This window comes from Balaenoptera musculus, chromosome 6, assembly GCF_009873245.2.
Source record: "Balaenoptera musculus isolate JJ_BM4_2016_0621 chromosome 6, mBalMus1.pri.v3, whole genome shotgun sequence".
Classification (NCBI taxonomy): domain Eukaryota; kingdom Metazoa; phylum Chordata; class Mammalia; order Artiodactyla; family Balaenopteridae; genus Balaenoptera; species Balaenoptera musculus.
In genome coordinates this window covers 103,477,992-103,498,597 of record NC_045790.1, presented here as the reverse complement: position 1 = coordinate 103,498,597, position 20,606 = coordinate 103,477,992, and the positions used below count along the sequence as shown (strand labels likewise).

The window sequence follows — 20,606 nt, the reverse complement described above, 5'->3', positions numbered from 1 at the left end:
AAATGAGAAATAATGAACTGTCATCCTCTCGTCTAGATTTAACTCTAGCTAACCAGCTTGTCGTGTCATTTCCTCAGGAGGCATATAACAGTAGCACGTATTACCATGAATTAAGCACCTCTTTTCTCTCTCTTTTTTTTTTTAATTCATAATAATTGCTGAGGTGTGGAGACATCTCTTTCTCTGAGAAATAGAAATTATCTGCTTCTTCAGTTTGACAGCTTTCTCGAGGGAAATGCATTTTTGTTATTTTCCTTCCATCGGATTCCTAATTTGGGAGGATTTCTATGTAATTCACTAAGAACCCGTTTTCTGAACACATCCTACATCAGAATTTGACATCAACTGGCACATGCTGCATTTTCCATTTCCGCAGTCTGAAGATTAAACGGTTTGCCAAAACCGGGGTTTATTTCTAGAAATGGAGGCAGCTTCTCCACACCTCGAGTGTTTGCTTCATGCTGGGCCATTCTGCTTGGAGATCCCCACTCGTGTCCTTTGTGGTTTCTAATCCTGGTCTCCTTCTAAATTAGAGAACGGTTTTCTCTTTTTCCTTTTTTTCCCCCTTCCACTCCCTTTTCTCATAAGGAGATATTAATACGCTTCATAATGGCTAACTGTGGGGTGTTATTCTCTGAGAGGCAGCATGGAGTGTTAGAATGTTCTGGAATGGAAGTGTCAGGGGCCCTACCCCCACCTCTGTCATTAACTCCTCAGTGACTTTGAAAGTTCCCCTGTTCTGTGATGATCTCTTTCCAGTAATATCATGAGATTTTTATGCCTGGGATATCAATAGCCTTTAAAAATAGAAACATTATAAACCAAAGTTGTCTTTCCCTCCCCCCCCCCGCAGATATTTAGAGAGTGGGTTGTTTTTTTTCTTTTTTAAACAAATATTGATTATTTGTTAGCTTGCACCTTAACAGAAACCTCTCCAGGAAAAATAAGCTTCTTTTCTTTCACAGAGAAGGATGAACACAAAAGAAATTCTATAAATAGGATTTTATGGAGTGGAAAAAGTTGATTTCTAAATTTCCCATGAGATGTCTCTAGTTGTTGAGAGAAAATGGGGATGATAATTTCAAATCTTTCTAATCTTACGCTCCTAATGAACTTGAATGATTTGTGATTCTCTCCATCCTATGTGCCCATATTCTTTTGATTCTGAAAACAAACAAACAAAACAAAACCTTTCTTTAAACTGGTTCTACATCATGGAGGAAGGCTGGGAGCTGTCATACGTGCCAGGCACCGAGCTAGTCCTTAAAATAGCTTTACATGGCGAGTCGCCTTATCCTCGTACAAATAAGGAAATTTAGATTGCAGAGAATGTCAATGACCTTCTCAAGGTCACATAGCAGAGTCAAGATTCAAACTCATGTGCCTTTGACTCCAAAGCTCATTTTTTCCATGTACGTTTCTAGCCTATCCTTTCTGCGGAATCTTTCTGGCTTCTCATGTTACCATATTTCTTGGACTTCTCTTCCGCTGAAGAATTTATCCTATCACTCATCAGTCATTTGAAGAACTGCATCCCAGAGCATAAGGGGAAACTGTTCAAATGATTAAGAGCTACCAAGGCCTCATGTTTTTACCCCAGATTCTGAGATCATTTCTACCCTCCGAGAGCCATATCCAAGACTGATCTGGATCCCAGCATCACTCACTGGGCCCAGAATACCACTTACACATAGTGCACACAAAACAAATTCTATACTGAGTGGGTGGATGGATGAAAAGTTCATTCCAAAATCTTAACCCTTGGAGACATTCCCTGTTTGAGTCCATTAAGAATGTTTGGTGACCACGGGGATAAACCTAGGAAAACCTGTCTCCAAGTGACCCTGGTTGTCTTACCCCCCAGCCTTATATCCCAAAGCTTCCCAACAGGGCCTCTCTAGAGGCTCCAGCCTTTCTGGGTTACCTGAGACTTTGTCTCTTGAATCTTGGGTTCTTCCTGCAGCTCTGGGCTGGGCCACCTCCCCATTTCTCCCCAAAGTTCCCAAGTCCACTACTCTATCCTCCAGGGGAGGCCTGGATGTGAATCCCAGCTGTGTGATCTTGGGCAAGCTGTGTCCCTTCTCTTGAGTCTCAGCTTACCCATCATTGAAATGGGCCTAAGAACACCTCCCTCATAAAGTGGTTATAAAGATCCAGAGAGCTAATGGGCAGGAAAGGACCTGGCATACAGATGGTGCCCAAGAAGTGCCTACAGAATCAAAATTCTTTTAAAGCATTTACTGTCTACGGCAGCCAGCATAGATCCCTCCTTCCCCTGCCCCAGTAGCAAATGTTACCATCGACTGTGTTTGCAGGTATCACTAGGGGAGAGTAAGTTACTTTTGGAAAAGGGATAAATGGAGAATCCTCTTTGGTAAATTATGACTCCTACTAAAGGTTTGACACTTCTAATTTCTACCTGTCAGGAAAAAAATAACTATACCAGTGGTCAGTTTGGTTTCCCTTTTTATACTCCATTAACCCACAGAGCAAGCTAGGCAGGGCTCCTGTCCTGTGGGGAGCAAGTGGTCCAGAGGACATGGATACGATAATTAGAGAAAACCCGTAGCCACTCCTAATGAAGCTTTGGAAATGAACAGTGCAGGTTGTTAGAATATACCTTGGGAGAGACTGGAGTGGGTCCCCAGCAGGACCCAATAGAGATAGCCATCTCGGTGACAGGTGACATGAAAAGCTCTGCATCCACTGACATGTTGTTACTGAGGCGCAATAACTGTGTGCTGATGTGCTTTGAAGTCTGCCACTGTGACTTGTGATTGAAATACAGAGCCGGAGCCCAGGAGGAAGCAGGATGTGAATTGATGGCCTGAGGAATACAGGCAGGGAAGAAAGGAAAGAAGGGAGGGAGGAAGGGAGGGAGGGAGGGAGGATGCTGTATATAAGGAGCACCAGCCTCGTCCAGGCACCGTGCTGGGCACACGTGTGCACATGTCAGCGGTGTGCATGGGTTTGGAGAGGGGCCTCTGGAATGCCCAAATCCTGCTTGCCAATCAACCCTCGACCTCTCGGGTTCCTAAGGGAGCTGTTCACGCAAGGGATGATGACAAATGGGAAACCAAAGAACCACTTTATCATAGCTGGGGCGACGGATGTGGACACATTTGGAAAGTTGAAAGCAGCATGCAGTGTAGTTCAGCCAAGCAGACAGCTGGCCCCAAGGTCTAGCTTTCGGGATTCCCAGGGCAAATCCAGCCTGTCTTCGGACTCGCCTCCCCGGCACGATCTGGTTCAGGGGGGAAGTGCCTCTGGACCACCTGAGGGCTGCCTGCATTCTGAACACAGAGCCTAAGTTCTTTTATTCAGACACTCTGACTAGCAAGCCCCATTTCTGCAGAATGCACAGGGCCTTCACTGAAAGGTCAGCCTCAGGCAGCCTCTGAAGGGGCCTAGATGGTTCTAGCTCTGAGAGGAAGAGGGAAAGTAGAGAGAGATCAGGAAGGGAACCAACAGTTGTCGTGGCCCAACCAGGTGCCAGGGCCTTGGGATGCCCTACCTCGTCTCCTCTTCACAACAGCCGTGTGGGCGGGTGTTATTATCTTCATTTAAGAGACCAGCAAATAGAGGCACCAAAGAAAGATTTAAGTAAATGGTCCACAGCCATACAGCTAGAAAAAGCAGCAGGGCCAGGATTTCAGTCCTGGTCTGTCTGAGGCCCAAATCATGCTCTTTTCAGCGTGCCTGCCCACCTTTCCAGACCACAGTGACTGTAATAAAGACTGCCTGTTTTATAGGTCAGGAAACTGAGGCTCAAGAAGGGGAAATAGTTTAATCAGAGCCATCTGCTTCTAAGTGGTAGAGCCAGGTTCAACTCAAGACTTGCCATCCTAAAGTCCCTCCTCCTCCCAGCCCTTTAGAGCCCTAATGAACCACATTACAGGAACCCACAGGATCTGACCTCAACTCACATTTTCAGCCTCCTCTCCCATGGTTCCCTGCCATTCACCCTTCACTAGTTCCAGCTGTGGGGAGGGAGGGCCTTGCAGGCGGGGAACACAGCCCGGGCAAAGGCACAGAAGCCAGAGAGGACAGGACGGGTCGGATCTGGCAGTGACGTGTCCTCTCCTGTCTTCTGCAGGAACTGCAAGCTCAGCAGCAGCAGCTTGTCCATGGCCGCCGTGGACATCCTCTACATTGACATCACGAGGAGATGGAACTCCATGACCATGGACCAGCGGGATTCAGGTACCTGATGACTGGCCTCTGCCGTGTCCTGTGGGAGGACAGAGAGGGATGGGTGGCACATTATCTGTTTCTTCTTGTTAAGGGTCAAGGTGGGGGAAAGGACGAAGGTCATCCTATTGTTACCAAACCAAACTTGGGTCTGTTCGCCTGCGTGCAGTAAAGCCAATCTACTGACTCGGAGTTGTGGCGAAGGAAAGGGCAGCATTTATTGCAGGGACAAGCAAGGAGTCCAGGCAGCTCAAAAGGTCCGAGCTCCCCAATGGCTTTCAGGGAAAGGTTTTTAAAAGCAGGGTGAGGGAGAGGTGTTGCGGGGTGTGTGATCAGCTCGTGGACATTCTTCTGACTGGTTGGTGGTGAGGTAATCGGGAGTCAACATCATCAAACTTCTGGTTCCAACCCGTCTGGGGTCTACGTGCTTGTGGGCAGCATGCAGTTAACTTCTTCCACCTGGTGGGGGTTTCAGTATCTGCAAAACAGCTCAAGGATGTGGCTCAGAATATTATCTATAGCCCTTTAGGAGGAAATAAAGGTCCTTGACTTTGTTTAATGACTAAACTATTATTATTTTGTTTTGCTTGACTGTTTTCCTTTGTTTCTGCATTTTCTCACTTCTCTGATTAAATTTATTCTTTGGAACTTGGGGAAGGCCTAGGAAGCTAAAGTTTTTCTACAAACGAAAAGCAGGTGGAGGACAGGGGGTGGAGGGGTGGGGTCTGTCCTGGGAAGGCTTGCTTACACTGTCAGCTCTAGACATCACTGGAGGGATGGAGCTGAGTTTGAATTCATGAGCACTGTCCTGACTTCTGCTCCCAAGGCTGTGCCCACCCAAATCCTAATTCCACTGCTGGAATCCTTTGCCTAAAGCTTTGATTCCATTTATGTTGGAAACAGTCACTTATTCGTTGGTTGGTTCATCCCTCACCACACATTTCCTGGGCATAAGCGGGGCCAGGCCCCGGATAGACTGGAGAGAACAGCACTTGGTTCAGGCCCAGGAGGAACTGGCTCTAGAGTTGGGAGGCAGATGAGAACATAGCAGTAGCTAGTGCGATGCGCGCTAGGATGGAGGGAAGCACAGAGAGGCTGTCAGGAAGCTCAGCAGAGGAGTTCCTGAGCGAGCGGGGCCCAAGGAAGACTTCCTGCAGAAGCCGAGTGGGATCAGCCGAGGGGCAGGGTGGCACACACCCCCTCCTTCAGGGCTGTTTGCCTGGTCTAGGCAGAGACACACGTGAAAGGCTCCGGTCACCCCAAGTAGCCTGGAGGGTCTGCAGCAAGGAGGGAAAGGAGAAGAGGCAGAGGTGGGGTTGCAGGAGCTGTCGAGGCCTTGAACGCCACGCGAGAGAGCTTGAGCTTGATCCCCTAGATCACGTGGGGCCGGTGAAGGATTCGGTAAGAAGAATCCACCTTTGGTGGATGAATTTCTGATCTTTTTCCTCCCAGAGGGGGTTTTTCTAAAAAGCCATAATAACCATACCTGACATTTGTTCAGCTCATCACAAAATTACAGCGGGCTCTCATGCATATTCCCTCATTAAACGTCTCTGCTGTGAACCAGTGCAGTAGGTATTAACGTTCGCATTTCACAGCCGAGTAAACTGCAGCTCAGGTGATGGCAAGGGGGCCACCCTCCACTCGGCTGCCTCCTTGCAAAAAGGACACACAAAGTGGGGGCGCCTCAGGGAGCAGTTTTTTTTTTTTTAAGAATTTTAAGTCATTACAACAGTCGCCTCTTTTTTTTTTTTTAATTAATTTATTTATTTATTTATTTTTGGCTGTGTTGGGTCTTCGTTTCTGTGCGAGGGCTTTCTCTAGTTGTGGCAAGCGGGGGCCACTCTTCATCGCAGTGCGCGGGCCTCTCACTATCGCGGCCTCTCCCGTTGCGGAGCACAGGCTCCAGACGCGCAGGCTCAGCAATTGTGGCTCACGGGCCCAGTTGCTCCGCGGCATGTGGGATCTTCCCAGACCAGGGCTCGAACCCGTGTCCCCTGCATTATCAGGCAGATTCTCAACCACTGCGCCACCAGGGAAGCCCTCAGGGAGCAGTTTTCTCCTGCGATAGGGTGGCGAGGACCTGAAATCAGGGGTGGGGGGAGACCCAGCTTAGAGCTGACGATGCCACTTCCTACGATCTAAGCGCGAGAAGCCGTTTCACCTCGTCCTGTCCACTTCCTCCCCCGTAAAGGGTGCCAGCAACACCAGCTCGCCGGGGTGCCGTGTGTCGGAGGGTCTGAAAGCCTGTGGGGCCCTCGTGGACAGTTCATCTTATCAGTGGGCTCCCCTTGGGGAGAATCCTGAACAGGATGCCCCCTGCCAGATCCTGCCCCGCACCCCGGGTCTGCCCTGGGCTAGAGCTCCCTGACCACAAGGACCAGCAGCCCTTCCTGCAGGTGCCGGGACTTGGGCATCGTTTGCTAAGTGGTTTCACGTTTGATAATGCGGCTTCCAGCTGCCAGTCTTGGGTGTTTCCTACGTGCTGAGCACACTGCCCGGCACTTGACACGTGCAGCATGGGCTAGAATCCTCCCAGAGGTAGACACGATTATCTCTTTCATACAGAGAAGGAAACTGAGGCTCAGAGGCACGGCTGGTGGGTAAGGCTTTAACACCAAGCTGCCACCCTCCCCTACCGGCTGCTTCCTCCTGCTATTGGTCCCAGAGTAAGATGACCACCCAGCTCCCTACTGCTCCCCTTTCTTAAATTCAAAAGCAAAACTCAGGGGATACTAATACTCACTGATTCGACAAGGCGGGAGCTCCTATCGCATCTCCGCCGTCGGAGCTCCCTTCCATGCTTCCCTGGCAACCAGGAGAGGCTGGAGATGGAACGTCTTAGAAGTAGGCAGATGAATTATCATCTCCAGGACGGAGGGCGCTCATGTGACAGTTGAGCCGCCTGCTTTCTGCTGACGCCTTCAGAAAGCGAAGACGTGTTTGCTCTGCGAGCCGAATGCGGGGCGTCGTTGCAGTAGCCTGTGGAGGGGGCCAGATGAGGGGGCAGTATGGCAGTGGAATTATTAAATATTGAAATTGATCAGGAGTAGCAGCAGGAAGCTATTTATCATGTTTTATTGCTTCAAACTAGCATTACCATCTGGCCCCATTGTTAATTCTGAGTAGCTTTTCATGTTTTGTTTGCCTCTTAAATTGCTCCCCAGCAGCGGAATCCACAGGGGCTGCCCACAGTACAGGCTCGGGTGAGGTTTTCCGGGGTCTGCAGCGTCTCTCTGTCTGCTGACCAAGCTAAGGAGATGAGAAAAATGCTAATTTTTAGAACATACAGATGCGCAAATCTGGGGCTGGGCTCTTCCAGGCCTTTCCGCCCTGCCTCAGCCCCTGAATGTGTGGAATAAAAATCCTTAGTAGTAACTTCAATTTTGAGATCACCTCCGATGTACAAATACCGCTGCTAATTCTCACACCAGACCTTCGAGGTGGGGGATCAGATCCCATTTTACAGAGCAGGATTCTGAGGTTTCCAAGAGCAGAAGTGACTCGTCTGAAATCCCATAGCCAGTGAGTAGCAGAAGCTGGATTTTCACTCAAGCCTCCTACCTCCTGGCCCAGGACGCTGTCCCCAATCCAGGGCCACACCGAGCAGGGCTTGTTCATCTGAGTGACGGGGAGGGGATGGGGCTCGCGAGGCAGGGAGGTGAAAGGTCAATTCACAGAGCACAAGGAAGGCAGAACTGGAGTGGGAGCTGGTGCCTCGTCCACGCACCTGTCTCCCTTCCTCCTTGGAGCTTATACTCCTGTTCTCCTGTTTCCATCACTTCTGAAAGGAAATAATAGAGTCCAGGGTGGGGGTCGTATAGGCAGTGAGGGCTGGGCATTGAAGCCAGGAGTGAGAAGGCTGTCTGTGCCCGTGGGCTCAGGGGCCACTGCTGTCTTAGCTGGTACAGGCCGGGGCCCAGATGCCTCCTGAGAAGGCTGCTCGAGCACCTCTGATTCTCAAGGAGAAGGAGTTTCTGAAGCCAGCCACGTTCTCAGGACCATTCAGGAAGCTACTGGATGTCAAAAGAAGTAAAGGCCTGGCCGGAGGTGTGGGTCCATGTGAGCTGGGGCAGCTTTACCTGCCCTAGAGATGCTGTGGGGCTGGCAAGAAAGAAGTCAGAAGAGGGGCAGAACATGCGCTCTCAGTCTCAAAGGGCACGCACTCACTCAGTCATTCACTCATTCATTCATTCAACAGACAGGTAATGAATGTGTTACCAGGTATTGGGCCCTACTGGAATATAAAGAATTATTTTACAGACCCTATTCTCAAGGAAAAAAAATAATAGAGATTATGTACTGAACATTTACTATGTGACAGAAATCAAAGATGCTTGTTATGAATTGCTTCATTTAACTCTCACACAGCCCTGTGAGATAAGGCTGGCTATTCCCATTTGACAGATGAGAAAGCTGAGGCTCAAAGGGGTGAATTTAAGCAAGCGTGTCAAGTCTTACAGTGGGGAGCCTGGGATCTGAACCAAGAACAGCCTGCCTTCAGAGCTCATCCTTGGCCCTTCCATTACACCCAGCGTCTCCAGCCACACAAATGAAAAGGATGCACAGTTGACAGTTGTAACAGGGGGTGGCCAGAGCTCCCATGGGGGAAGCAACAAAGGAGGGAGCCTTGCGGGTGAGGAGAGAACACAAGCAAAGCACTTAGCATGGTGGGCGACCCAGAAAAGGCGCTCGCTACTCGTCTGTATCCCCGAGGGCCTGGCACATCGACCAGAGCACGCAAAAACATCTCACTTGGTGCCCAGTGAATGTTCGATGAGCAGACGAATGCCAATATAAAAAATGTCCCCCATCCCCAAAGCAGGGCCTTCTGAGTGTGAGAACCATGGCTTATACTAGCGGTGGTCTATAGGGGTCTCCCTCTGCTTTCCTACTGTCCAGTGTAAAACGCCAGCCCATCTGAATAAGACCATCACCCCGACCCAAACCCCAGTGTGTCCAAGTGCTAATGCACCTTTCCTTTCTGGAAGCCAGCCCAGACCTTCCTTCTGCCCTAATGAGACTTTGGTACCCACCAAGGGGGTTAACCAGATTCCCGATGCTCAAGGCCCTTATGAACCTTTATTTGACCTGCATGAGGAGACCCTACTATTGAAATGGAGAAGAAAAAATGGTGTTTAAAAAGACTAGAGAGGGAAAAAAAAAACCAGTAAGAAAAAGCATACATATTATGAAATCTAAATCTCAGACCGTCCTTTTAAATAGGCTCGTTATTGATTGCTTTTTTAAATTGGACCTCAGGTGCACAGAACTGGATTAATCATAATCCTTGGTTCGTGAGACACTTCCATCCTGGTCCATGCATAGCCTGCTCTATTTAGTTAGCTTTTTTTTTTTTTTTTTTTTTAATTTATTTTTGGCTGTGTTGGGTCTTCATTTCTGTGCGAGGGCTTTCTCTAGTTGCGGCAAGCGGGGGCCACTCTTCATCGCGGTGCGCGGGCCTCTCACTATCGCGGCCTCTCTTGTTGCGGAGCACAGGCTCCAGACGTGCAGGCTCAGTAGTTGTGGCTCACGGGCCTAGTTGCTCCTCAGCATGTGGGATCTTCCCAGACCAGGGCTCGAACCCGTGTCCCCTGCATTGGCAGGCAGACTCTCAACCACTGCGCCACCAGGGAAGCCCCTTAGTTAGCTTTTTGAATTAGTTATTTTTAATAATGGGATAAGCATCCACACACTCTCGTGACCCAAAGCAAAAGCTGGGACTCGACGATCACACGCGTTTAACACGTGGCTGTCCCCCAAAACCAGCCCATTTCCCACCTCTTTCCACCTGAGGAGCCCTCAGCTGCATCCCATGCCCATCGCTCCCTAAACAGACTGTCTTCCTCTCTTAAAATGCCAGTGACTACTTAGGAGCTTGGTGGAATTTCGTAATATGCAGTCTCACACTCTGCAGCAGGCCAGTGTAATTGTCAATTGTCATTAAAAAAAAAAAAAAGATTTCAATTTCCAATTCTAGAATTTCTAGCAGAGCACAGAAATCTAAAAAAGGGTGTTATCCGCAAACTTGGGGTGTAGTAGCCCTCTCATTGCCCAGAACCAAACGAAGAAACACATTTGTCGGTGAAGAGGCAGTTACGTTATGTAAATTGCACTCACGAACACCTCCTTATCATTGAGACTTTGCTCTCTACTCTTCCCAGAGTGGAATTCACTTCTCTGTGGCGAGGGACTAGGACGGCATCAAGATTAGGCAATAAAAGGCAGTATCACTGGCATCATCTGTGAGAGACAAACATTTCACTTGCAAAGGGAACACTTGAGCCCAGCATCTAGGTGTCTGGTCCATCTAACCCACAACCGACAGCTAGGGGCTTCAGAACAGCTTTGTTCACTTTGCAGCCAGATTTTTTGCTGTTTTAAGATATAGACTAGAGGTCCTCCCAGTAAGCAATGGAAACATGATTGCAAAGCAAGAAAGAAAATGGACTGGAGAGTCTTTCCCACCCACGTGAGCACACATGCAACACCCACGTATGCGTGTTCGGCCCACAACTTGCTTGCAGAGGAGAAATCAGAGTGGCATAGTTTAATGTCTCATATGTGCTGTAGACTCTTTGACCAAAATAAGAAACATTTCTTCCACTGCTTGAAAAATTCCTGAGCTACATGCCCGCCTTCGTGGGGCTGCCTGGGTTTGACTGGCAGTATAACCAAAGCCACGGGCTCTGGGATCAGACAAACCTGGCTTCAAATCTGAGACCGGTAAATTGCAAGCTGTGTAGTCTCCGCAGGTTATGTAACTTCCTCTGAGCCTCACATTCATCTTCTGAAAAGGGGAGATAACAATGGTGCCCACTTCATAAGAACGTTGATACGGCTGAAATGGGACAAAGCAGAAAGTGCTCAGAGCAGGGTCTGAGTAGGAAATGCTCAGTAAGCAGGGGCTGCTTCTACTGATATCACCTGGCTCTGACTGCACCCCTCTCCCGGGACATGCTTCCTGGGCACCTACTCGTGCCAGGCGCTCTGCAGGTGCTGGGAACAGACAGGAAGAAACGCCTGCCTGGAGACGCTCGCAGCCTGTGGGAGGGATGGGATGTGGTGGCAGCAGGCCTTCCCTCGGAGCCGACAGAGTGCCAGGGCCTCCCCTCCTTTCCCTCCAAGACGGCCCTCACCGGCCTTTGGCCCGGATGGCTGCTATCAACAGACCAGGGTCTGGCTGCCCCGTCCTCGCGCCCCCGCCCCTTTGTCCTACACGGCACTGTCGGAGGGTTGGCTGGGAAGAGGAACCCATGTGTCCAGCTCAAGGGAAGTAGGGGTGGGGGGTGGACACTGTGAAGCTGGGGACCTTTGGCAAGAAATGCAACACTGCCAGCTTCAGGGCTGCCGGGCCTGGAGAGTCAGGGCCAGTTTCTCCCCACGTGTGCCACGGTCTCCAAAGACCAGCTTTCCCCTCTCCTCTGCACGTCTGCTCTCACACTGTGGGTGCTTCTGCCCTGGGCTGGCTGCGGCGGCGTCCAGCCCTCTTCCTGTATCACCTCTCAACCCGGACTCCACCGTCAGCCGCCTGCAGTCGCTGGTCGCACGACTACAGCTCCAGGGGAGCGAGTGAGAACCCTTCCCCCTGTGCGGCGACCCCTCCGCTCACTAGCCCCACGCTCACTCGTTCCAGCCAAGGTGGCCGGCCACTTCGGAGGACCTCCATCGGGGCCACTTGCCTCTGCCCGAAGCCCCCACCCCTCACACACCACTGCCCAGGCCCTCCTCGCAAGGCGCCGCCCTCAGGCTGGGCCAGGTCTCCCTTCCCACGGGCTCCAGCAGCTTCCAGCCCCGCTCCTCGCCAACACCGATCACAGTGCGAAGTAAACACCGTGGAATGAGTGTGTGGCATCTGCCCCTTGAGCTAGACTCACCTCCATGACGCCAAGCTGTTCCTGCCTTAACGAAGCCTAGCTCTGTGCCTGGCACATAGTAGGTGCTCAGCAAACGTGTGCGGGATGGACGAGGGACGGGACCCTGACGATCAGCTGACATCTGTGGGTGTCTGAGTCTCGTTACTGTCTCTCACCAAATTTCCTCAGTCGACTTATGCAAATCATCTGCCTCCTCTACTTTCCTCAGCTGGAATGAGCCCCAACTGAAATGTATGTGGTTAACAACGTACTGAAATATTTAAAAGTATTTTTACTTGGAAGGTTTAGCGAAGCCTCACTTATACATATACATGGATGGCCCCCTCCCTCCTCGGTACAGGAGGCGGGTTTCACGCGGTGCCTCGCACCGTGTCTGGCACGAGCGATGTTCTTCAGCCTTGAAATTATCTCAAAGTCAGATGGGCCTCCCTGGATGTGTGCCCTACACGCTTACAAAATAGTCAGTGTCAGAATTATTTTTAATAAAAGCAAGCGAGCCAACAGAAATGCCAGCTCGCCCTCCCCGCACAGACGCTTATCTGGGGCTGCTGCCGTGCAGGCCGCACCTTCTGTAATGACTGTCCCCTCGGCGAGGGTCGCCTGGAGACGTGTGATCACCGCCACAGCCCCTTCATCGGAGCACCTGATCTCCATCTTCCTGTCCATCACCTCCAGGGCATGGGAACAGGATCTCCGCCATTGTCTGGTCCTACCCCCAAAAAAAGAGACAAAAGGAAAAAAGTGGGATGAATTTTTTTATGCAGCTCTTTCCTTTTCTTCATCCCAGATCTTGCAGGAACAGCGGCAGCAGGATGGAGGTTGTGGGAAAAGCATGAGCCATGAACCAGCGAGTCAGCCAGGCTGAGTTTGGTTCCTTGCACCTCCCATCTTGGAGCCCAGGGTCGGGGGTGAGGGGGCACTTCAGCTCCAAGAGCCACAGTTTCCTTTAAAACGGGCCAGTGACATCCACCTTGGGTTGTTGTAAGGCTTTAGTTAGTAAGTGTACCCCTGGCTCTTCTTTTACTTTGTTTTAACCACCATTGTCGTTCTTGACATGTGTGCGTGCTTTCAGATTACAAAAGAGTCTTCCAATCCACTTGTGCACTGAAAGCTCACACTCCCCCTGAGCGTGGTCTTGTTCCCACGACCCCACTCAGGGAGGAGGAAACCGAGGCTCAGAGTGGTGAAGAGGGGTCCTGAGCCTGCATCTTGTGCAGCCTCAGGAAGTGACAACACAGATGAGTAAAGACGGAAGGACTACTGCCAATCCCCAAACATCCCCAGGCTGAGGCATCCGTAAGGTGGGCGGAGCTGTGTTTGGTAAGACCGTCAGGGAGACGTGACCAATGACAGACGCATCCTCCGCAACCCCTCCCCCCCATTTGCTCCTCTACTACCAAGGAGTCAGGATACAGGGTCACACAGGCTTTACTGCTACAAAGCTCTGCACTTGACACTCCTCACAGCACCGCTATTTAGAGTTGAGGAAATGAGAATTAGACCAGTTGGGGCCACCTCCAAAGGCACCTCGCTAGTAAACAGCAGTGCTTGGACAAGGACCCACGTCTTCTAACTAAATCTTCTCCAACATGGTGCCCCTTAATGTGACTGCTGGTGATTGACACAAATATGAGCTACATTTATGGATTTTTAAAAATTAATAGACAATTTTTTTGGAAAAGTTTTTTTGTTTAATAAATTTATTTATTTATTTGTTTCAGGCTGTGTTGGGTCTTCATTGCTGCACACGGGCTTTCTCTAGTTGTGGCGAGCGGGGCCTTCTCTTGTTGCAGAGCACAGGCTCTAGATGCGCGGGCTTCAGTAGTTGTGGTGCATGGGCTCAGTAGTTGTGGCTCACGGGCTTACGTCTTCTGCGGCATGTGGGATCTTCCCGGATCAGGGTTCGAACCCATGTCCCCTGCATTGGCAGGCAGATTCTTAACCACTGAGCCACCAGGGAAACCCCTTTGAAACAGTTTTAGATTTACAGAAAAATTGAGCAGATAGTACAGAGAATTCCCATATACTCCCCAAACACATACTCTTTCCTCTATAGTATCTTGCATTAGTATACATTTGTTAGTTAATAAACAAATATTAATATATTATTATTAATTAAAGTCCATAGTTTAAAGTTCACTTTGTGTTGTACATCCTATGTGTTTTGACAACTGCATAATGTAATGTATCCAGTACAGTACCATACAGAATGTTTTCACTGCCCTAAAAATCCCCTGTGTCCCACCTATTCATCCTCCCCCATCCTGAATCCCTGGCATCCACTGATCTTTTTACTCTCTTCATAGTTTTGCCTTTTTCTGAATGTCATATAGTTGGAATCGTACAGTATGTAGCCTTTTCAGTACTGGCTTCTTTCACTTAGCAATGTGCATTTAAAGGTCCTCCATGTCTTTTTGTGGCTTGATAGCTCATTTCTTTTTATCTGTGAGTAAAACTCCATTGAATGGATATGCCACAGTTTGTTAATCCTTCACCTATTTAAGGACATCTTTGTTGCATACAATTTTTGACAATTATGAATAAAGCTGCTATAAACATTTGTGTGCAGTTTTTTTTTGTGGACATACGTTTTCAAAATGGGCAAATACCTAGGAATGTGATTGCTGGATCATATGGTAAGACTACATTTAGCTTTTTAAGAAACTGCCAAACTGTCTTTCAAAATGGCTGTACCATTTCACACTCCCACCAGCAATGAATGAGAGTTCCTGTTGCTCCACATCCTTGATAGCACTTAGTATTGTCAGTTTTTTAAATTTAGCCATTGTAATAGGTGTGTAGTGGTATACCACATTGTTTTAATTTGCAATTTCCTAAAGACATATGATGTCAATCATCTTTTCATATGCTTATTTGCCATTTGTATATCTTCTTTGATGAGATGTCCAGATCTTTGCCCACTTTTTTTTCTTACTGTTGAGTTTTAAGAGTTCTTTGTATATTTTGGATACAAGTCTTTTATCAAATATGTCTTTTGCAAATATTCTCTCCCAGTTTATGTGGCTTATCTTTTCATTCTCTTAACAGTGTCTGTACAGAGCAGAAATTTTTAATTTTAATAAGGTCTAACATCAATTTTTTCTTTCATGGATTTTGCTTTTGGTGTTGTGTCTGAAACTTCATAGCCAAATCCAAGGTCCCCTAGATTTTCTCCTGTTATCTTCTAAAACTTGTATAGTTTTGCATTTTACATTTATGTCTATGATCCATTTTGGGTTAATTTTTGTGAAAGGTGCAAGGTCTGTGTCTAGATTCTTTTTTTTTTTCCTTTTAAATATGGATGTCCACTTGTTCCAACACCATTTGTTGAAAAGACTGTCCTTTCTCCATTGAATTTCCTTTGTTCCTTAGTCAAAGATCAGTTGATTATATTTGTGTGAGTCTGTTTCTGGGCTCTGTATTCTGTTCCATTGATCTAGTTGTCTGTTCTTTTACTAATACCGTGTTGTTTTGATTACTGTAACTATAGTAAGTTTTGAAGTTGGGTAGTGTCAGTCCTCTATGTTCTTCTTCTTTAGGATTGTGTTGGCTATTCTGGTCTTTTGCCTTTCCCATAAAAATTTTAGAATCAGCTGGAATCAGTCAATCGATTTTAGAATCAATATTCACCAAATAACTTGCTGGGATTTTAATTTGGATTGTGTTGAATCTATAGAGTTGGGAAGAACTACCATCTTAACAATATTGAGGGTTCCTGTCCATGAACATGAAATATCTCTCCATTTATTTAGATCTTTTATTTCTGTCATTCAGGTTTCTTAGTTTTCTTCATATGTATCTTCCATATGTTCTGTTAAATTTATACCTAAGTATTTTATTTTATTTTACTTTACTTGGGTGCTAATATAAATGATGTTGTGTTTTTAATTTAAAATTCCAAGTGTTTGTTGCTGGAATATAGGAAATCAGTTGACTATTATAGAATAACCTTGTACCCTACAATGTCACTATAATCACTTAGTTCTAGAAGTTTGTCAATTTATTGGGATTTTCTACATTGACAGCCGTGTCATTTGAGAATAAAGGCAGTTTTATTTCTACCTTTCCAATCTTTTGGTATACCTTTTCTTTTCTCTTCTTGTCTTGTTTTGTCTTGTCTTATTGAATTAACTAAGACTCCCAGGGCAATGTTGAACAGGAGTGGTGAAAGGGGACATCCTTGTCCTGTTCCCAATATTAGGTGGAAAACACCTATTTTCTCAGCATTAAATATGAAGTTAGCTGTAGGGTTTTTGTAGCTATAGGTTTTTGTAGGTTTTTCTTCATCAAATGGACAAAGTTCGGGGGCATCCTTGGTGGCGCAGTGGTTGAGAGTCTGCCTGCCAATGCAGGGGACATGGGTTCGAGCCCTGGTCTGGGAAGATCCCACATATCGCAGAACAACTGGGCCCGTGAGCCACAATTACTGAGCCTGCGCGTCTGGAGCCTGTGCTCCGCAACAAGAGAGGTCGCGATAGTGAGAGGCCCGCGCACCGCGATGAAGAGTGGCCCCCGCTTGCCACAACTAGAGAAAGCCCTCGCAGAGAAACGAAGACCCACCACAGCCATAAATTAAAAAAATAAATAAATAAAAATTAAAAAAAAAAAATGGACAAAGTTCCCCTCTGTTCCTAGCTTGCATAGAGTTTCAGGGTTTTTTTTTTCTTTTTTCTTTTTTCTTTTTTATCATGAATGAGTGTTGGATTTTGTCAAATGCCTTTCCTGCACCTATTGACATGATCATATGATTTTTCTTCTTTAGCCTGTTGATGTGATAGATTACATTCATTGATTTTTGAATGTTGAGGCAGCCTTGCATATCTGGAATAAATCTCATTGGTTGTGGTGTATAATTCTTCTTATACATTATTGGATTCCACTTGCTAACATTTTGTTGAGGAGTTTTGCATCTATGTTTATGAGAGATATTGGTCCATAGTTTTACCTTTCTAGTAATGCCATTATCTAGTATTGGGGTAATGTTGACCTCATAAAATGAGTTAGAACATATTCCCTCTGCTTCTATATTCTGTAAGAGATTGTAGAGAATTGGTATCATTTCTTTCTTAAATGTTTAGTAGAATTTATCAGTGAAACCATCAGGGCCTAGTGCTTTCTGTTTTAGAAGGTTAATTTTTGATTTAATTTCTTTAATAGATATAAGCCTATTCAGATTAGCTATTTCTCTTTGTGTGAGTTTTGTTGAATTGTGTCTTTCAAGAAATTGGTCCAGGACTTCCCTGGTGGCACAGTGGTTAAGAATCCACCTGCCAATGCAGGGGACATGGGTTCGAGCCCTGGTCTGGGAAGATCCCACATGCCACGGAGCAACTAAGCCCGTGTGCCACAACTACTGAGCCTGTGCTCTAGAGCCCGCGAGCCACAACTACTGAGCCCACATGCCTAGAGCCCATGCTCCACAACGAGAGAAGCCACCGCAATGAGAAGCCCGCGCACCGCAACAAAGAGCAGCCCCCACTCGCCGCAACTTAGAGAAAGCCCACGCGCAGCAATGAAGACTCAACACAACCAAAAATAAATTAATTAATTAATTTTAAAAAGAGAGAGGGCTTCCCTGGTGGCGCAGTGGTTGAGAATCTGCCTGCTAATGCAGGGGACACGGGTTCGAGCCCTGGTCTGGGAAGATCCCACATGCCGTGGAGCAACTAGGCCCGTGAGCCACAGCTACTGAGCCTGCGCGTCTGGAGCCTGTGCTCCGCAACAAGAGAGGCCACGATAGAGAGGCCCGCGCACCGCAATGAAGAGTGGCCCCTGCTTGCCACAACTAGAGAAAGCCCTCGCACAGAAACGAAGACCCAACACAGCCAAAAATAAAAAAATAAAAATAAAAAAAAAAAATAAAAAAAAAAAAGAGAGAAATTGGTCCATTTCATCTACGTTATCAAATTTGTGGACACAAAGTTATTCATAATATTCCTTTATTATCCTTTTAATGTCTATGGGATCAGTAGTGATAACCCTTTTTCATTTCTGATATTAGTCATTTTAATTACTGAATAGTAGTCTAGTAATCTTCTCTCTTTTTTTCTTGCTTAGCCTGGCTAGAGGTTTATCAGTTTCATTGATCTTTTTATAGAACCAGCTTTTGGCTTAATTGATTTTCTTTATTGCTTTCCTGTTTTTAATTTCATTGATTTGTGCTCTAGTTTTTGTTATTTCTTTTCTTCTGCTTACTTTGGATTTAATTTGCTCTTCTTTTTCTAGTTTCCTAAGATGGGAGTTTAGATAATTGATTTAAGATCTTTCATTTTGTTTAATATATGCATTCAAGGCTCTAAATGTCCCTCTAAGTACTACTTTCACTACATCCCACAAAATTCATAAAGTTCTATTTTTATTTTCACTTAGTTAAAAGTATTTTTAAATTTCTCTTGAGACTTATTTTTTGACCCATGTATTGTTTAGACATGTGCTATTTAATCTCCAAATATGTGGAGAATTTTCAGCTGTCTTTCTGTTATTGATCTTTAGTTTAATTTCATTGTGGTATGAGAGCATACTTTGTATGATTTCTATTCTTTTAAATTTGTTAGGTTATGTTTTATGGCTGAGAATATAGTCTATCTTGGTAAATGTTCTGTGTGAACTGAAAATAATGTGTATTCTGCTCTTGTTGAATAAGGTATTTTATACATGTCAATTAGATCCAGTTGATTGATGGTGCTGTTCAGTTCAACTATATCCTTACCAATTTTCTGCCTGCTGGATCTGTCAATTACTGATAGAGGGGTGTTGAAATCTCCAACTATAATAGTGGATTTGTCTATTTCCTCTTGCAGTTCTATCTGTTTTACCTCACATATTTTGACACTCTGTTTTTAGCTACATACATGATAAGGATTGTTGTCTTCTTGGAGAATTGACCCCTTTATCATTAAATAATGCCCACCTTTATCCCTGATAGTTTTCTTTGTTCTGCAGTCTGCATTGTCTGAAATTAATATAGCTACTCCAGCTTTTTTTTTTTTAGTTAGTGTTAGCATGATATATCTTTCTCCATCCCTTTACTTTTTATCTATGTCTTTATGTTTAAAGAGTGTTTCTTGTAAACAACATGTAGTTGGATTTTGCTTTTTTAAATCCACTCTAACAATCTCTTTCTTTTAATTAATATATTTAAACCATTCACATTTAAAGTGATTATTGCTATAGCTGGATTACTATTTACCATGTTAGTAACTGCTTTCCATTTATTTCCCTTGTTCTTTGTTTCTTTTTTATCTTCCCCTCTTTTTCTTCCTTCTCTGGTTTTAATTAAGCATTTTATATGATTTCATTTTCTCTCTTAATATATCAGTTATACTTCTTCTTTAAAAATTAGTGGTTGTCCTAGAGTTTGCAGTGTACTTTTTCAGCTAATAAGCCCATTTTCAAATAGTGCTATACCACTTCCCAGGGAGTGCAAGTTCCTTGTAAAAGAGTACTCCCAATTCCTCCCCCCTTCCCTAATAACTTTGCTGTGACTCATTTCACTTATTCCTAAGGTATAATCACCCAACACATTGTTGCTATTATTACTTTGAACAAACAGTTATCTGTTAGATCAGTTAAGAATAAGAAAAATAAAAAAGATTTATTTTACCTTCATTTATTCCTTTTCTGATGCTCTTCTTTTCTTTATGTAGATCTGAGTTTCTGACCTAGATCATTTTCTTTCTCTCTGAAGAGCTTCTTTGAACATTGCTTGCAAGGCAAGTCTATGGGCAACAAATTCCTTCAGTTTTTGTTTGAGAAAGTATTTCTCCTTCACCTTTGAAGGATAATTTCTCTGGATACAGAATTCTAGGTTTATGGGATTTTTCTTTCAACGTTTAAGATATTTCACTCCTCTCTCTTCTTGCATGGTTTCTGATGAGATGCTGATGTAATTTTTTTTCTTATTCCTCTATAGGTAAGATGTTTTTCCCCTCTGGCTTCTGTCAAGGTTTTCTCTGTCTCTGGTTTTCTACAGTTTGGATATGATATGTATAGGTGTTAATTTTTTGGTATTTCTCCTGCTTGTCATTCTCTGAGCTTCTTGGATCTGTGGTTTGGATGTCTCATTAATTTTGGAAAATTCTCAGCCATTATTACTTCAAATATCTCTTCTGTTCCTTTCTTTTTTCTCCTTCTGGTATTCCCATTGTATTTCAAGCCTTTTGTATTGTCCCACTGTTCCAAGACATTCTCCTTTACTTTATTCTTTTTTAAAAAGTTCAGTTGATTATAGTGAGGTGAATGGAGTTAGAGTCTGTCATACAGAGTGAAGTAAGTCAGAAAGAGAAAAACAAATACAGTATGCTAACACATATATATGGAATCTAAGGGGAAAAAAAAAAAAGGTCATGAAGAACCTAGTGGCAAGACGGGAATAAAGACACAGACCTACTAGAGAACGGACTTGAGGATATGGGGAGGGGGAAGGGTAAGATGTGACAAAGTGAGAGAGTGGCATGGACATATATACACTACCAAACGTAAAATAGATAGCTAGTGGGAAGCAACCGCATAGCACAGGGAGATCAGCTCTGTGCTTTG

General features: G+C 45.7%; 1 protein-coding gene across 5 annotated transcripts in view; it reads left to right on the top strand.

The window, feature by feature from the left end:
• The window catches only part of TTLL11 (tubulin tyrosine ligase like 11), a 256,473-nt gene that overhangs the window by 207,341 nt on the left and 28,526 nt on the right, over window positions 1-20,606 (top strand). For all 5 annotated transcript variants that reach the window (XM_036856233.1, XM_036856232.1, XM_036856236.1 and 2 more), the window contains one exon: window positions 4,097-4,203. In XM_036856233.1, the coding sequence (XP_036712128.1) occupies window positions 4,097-4,203 (107 nt within the window). The remainder of the gene's footprint in view (window positions 1-4,096; window positions 4,204-20,606) is intronic.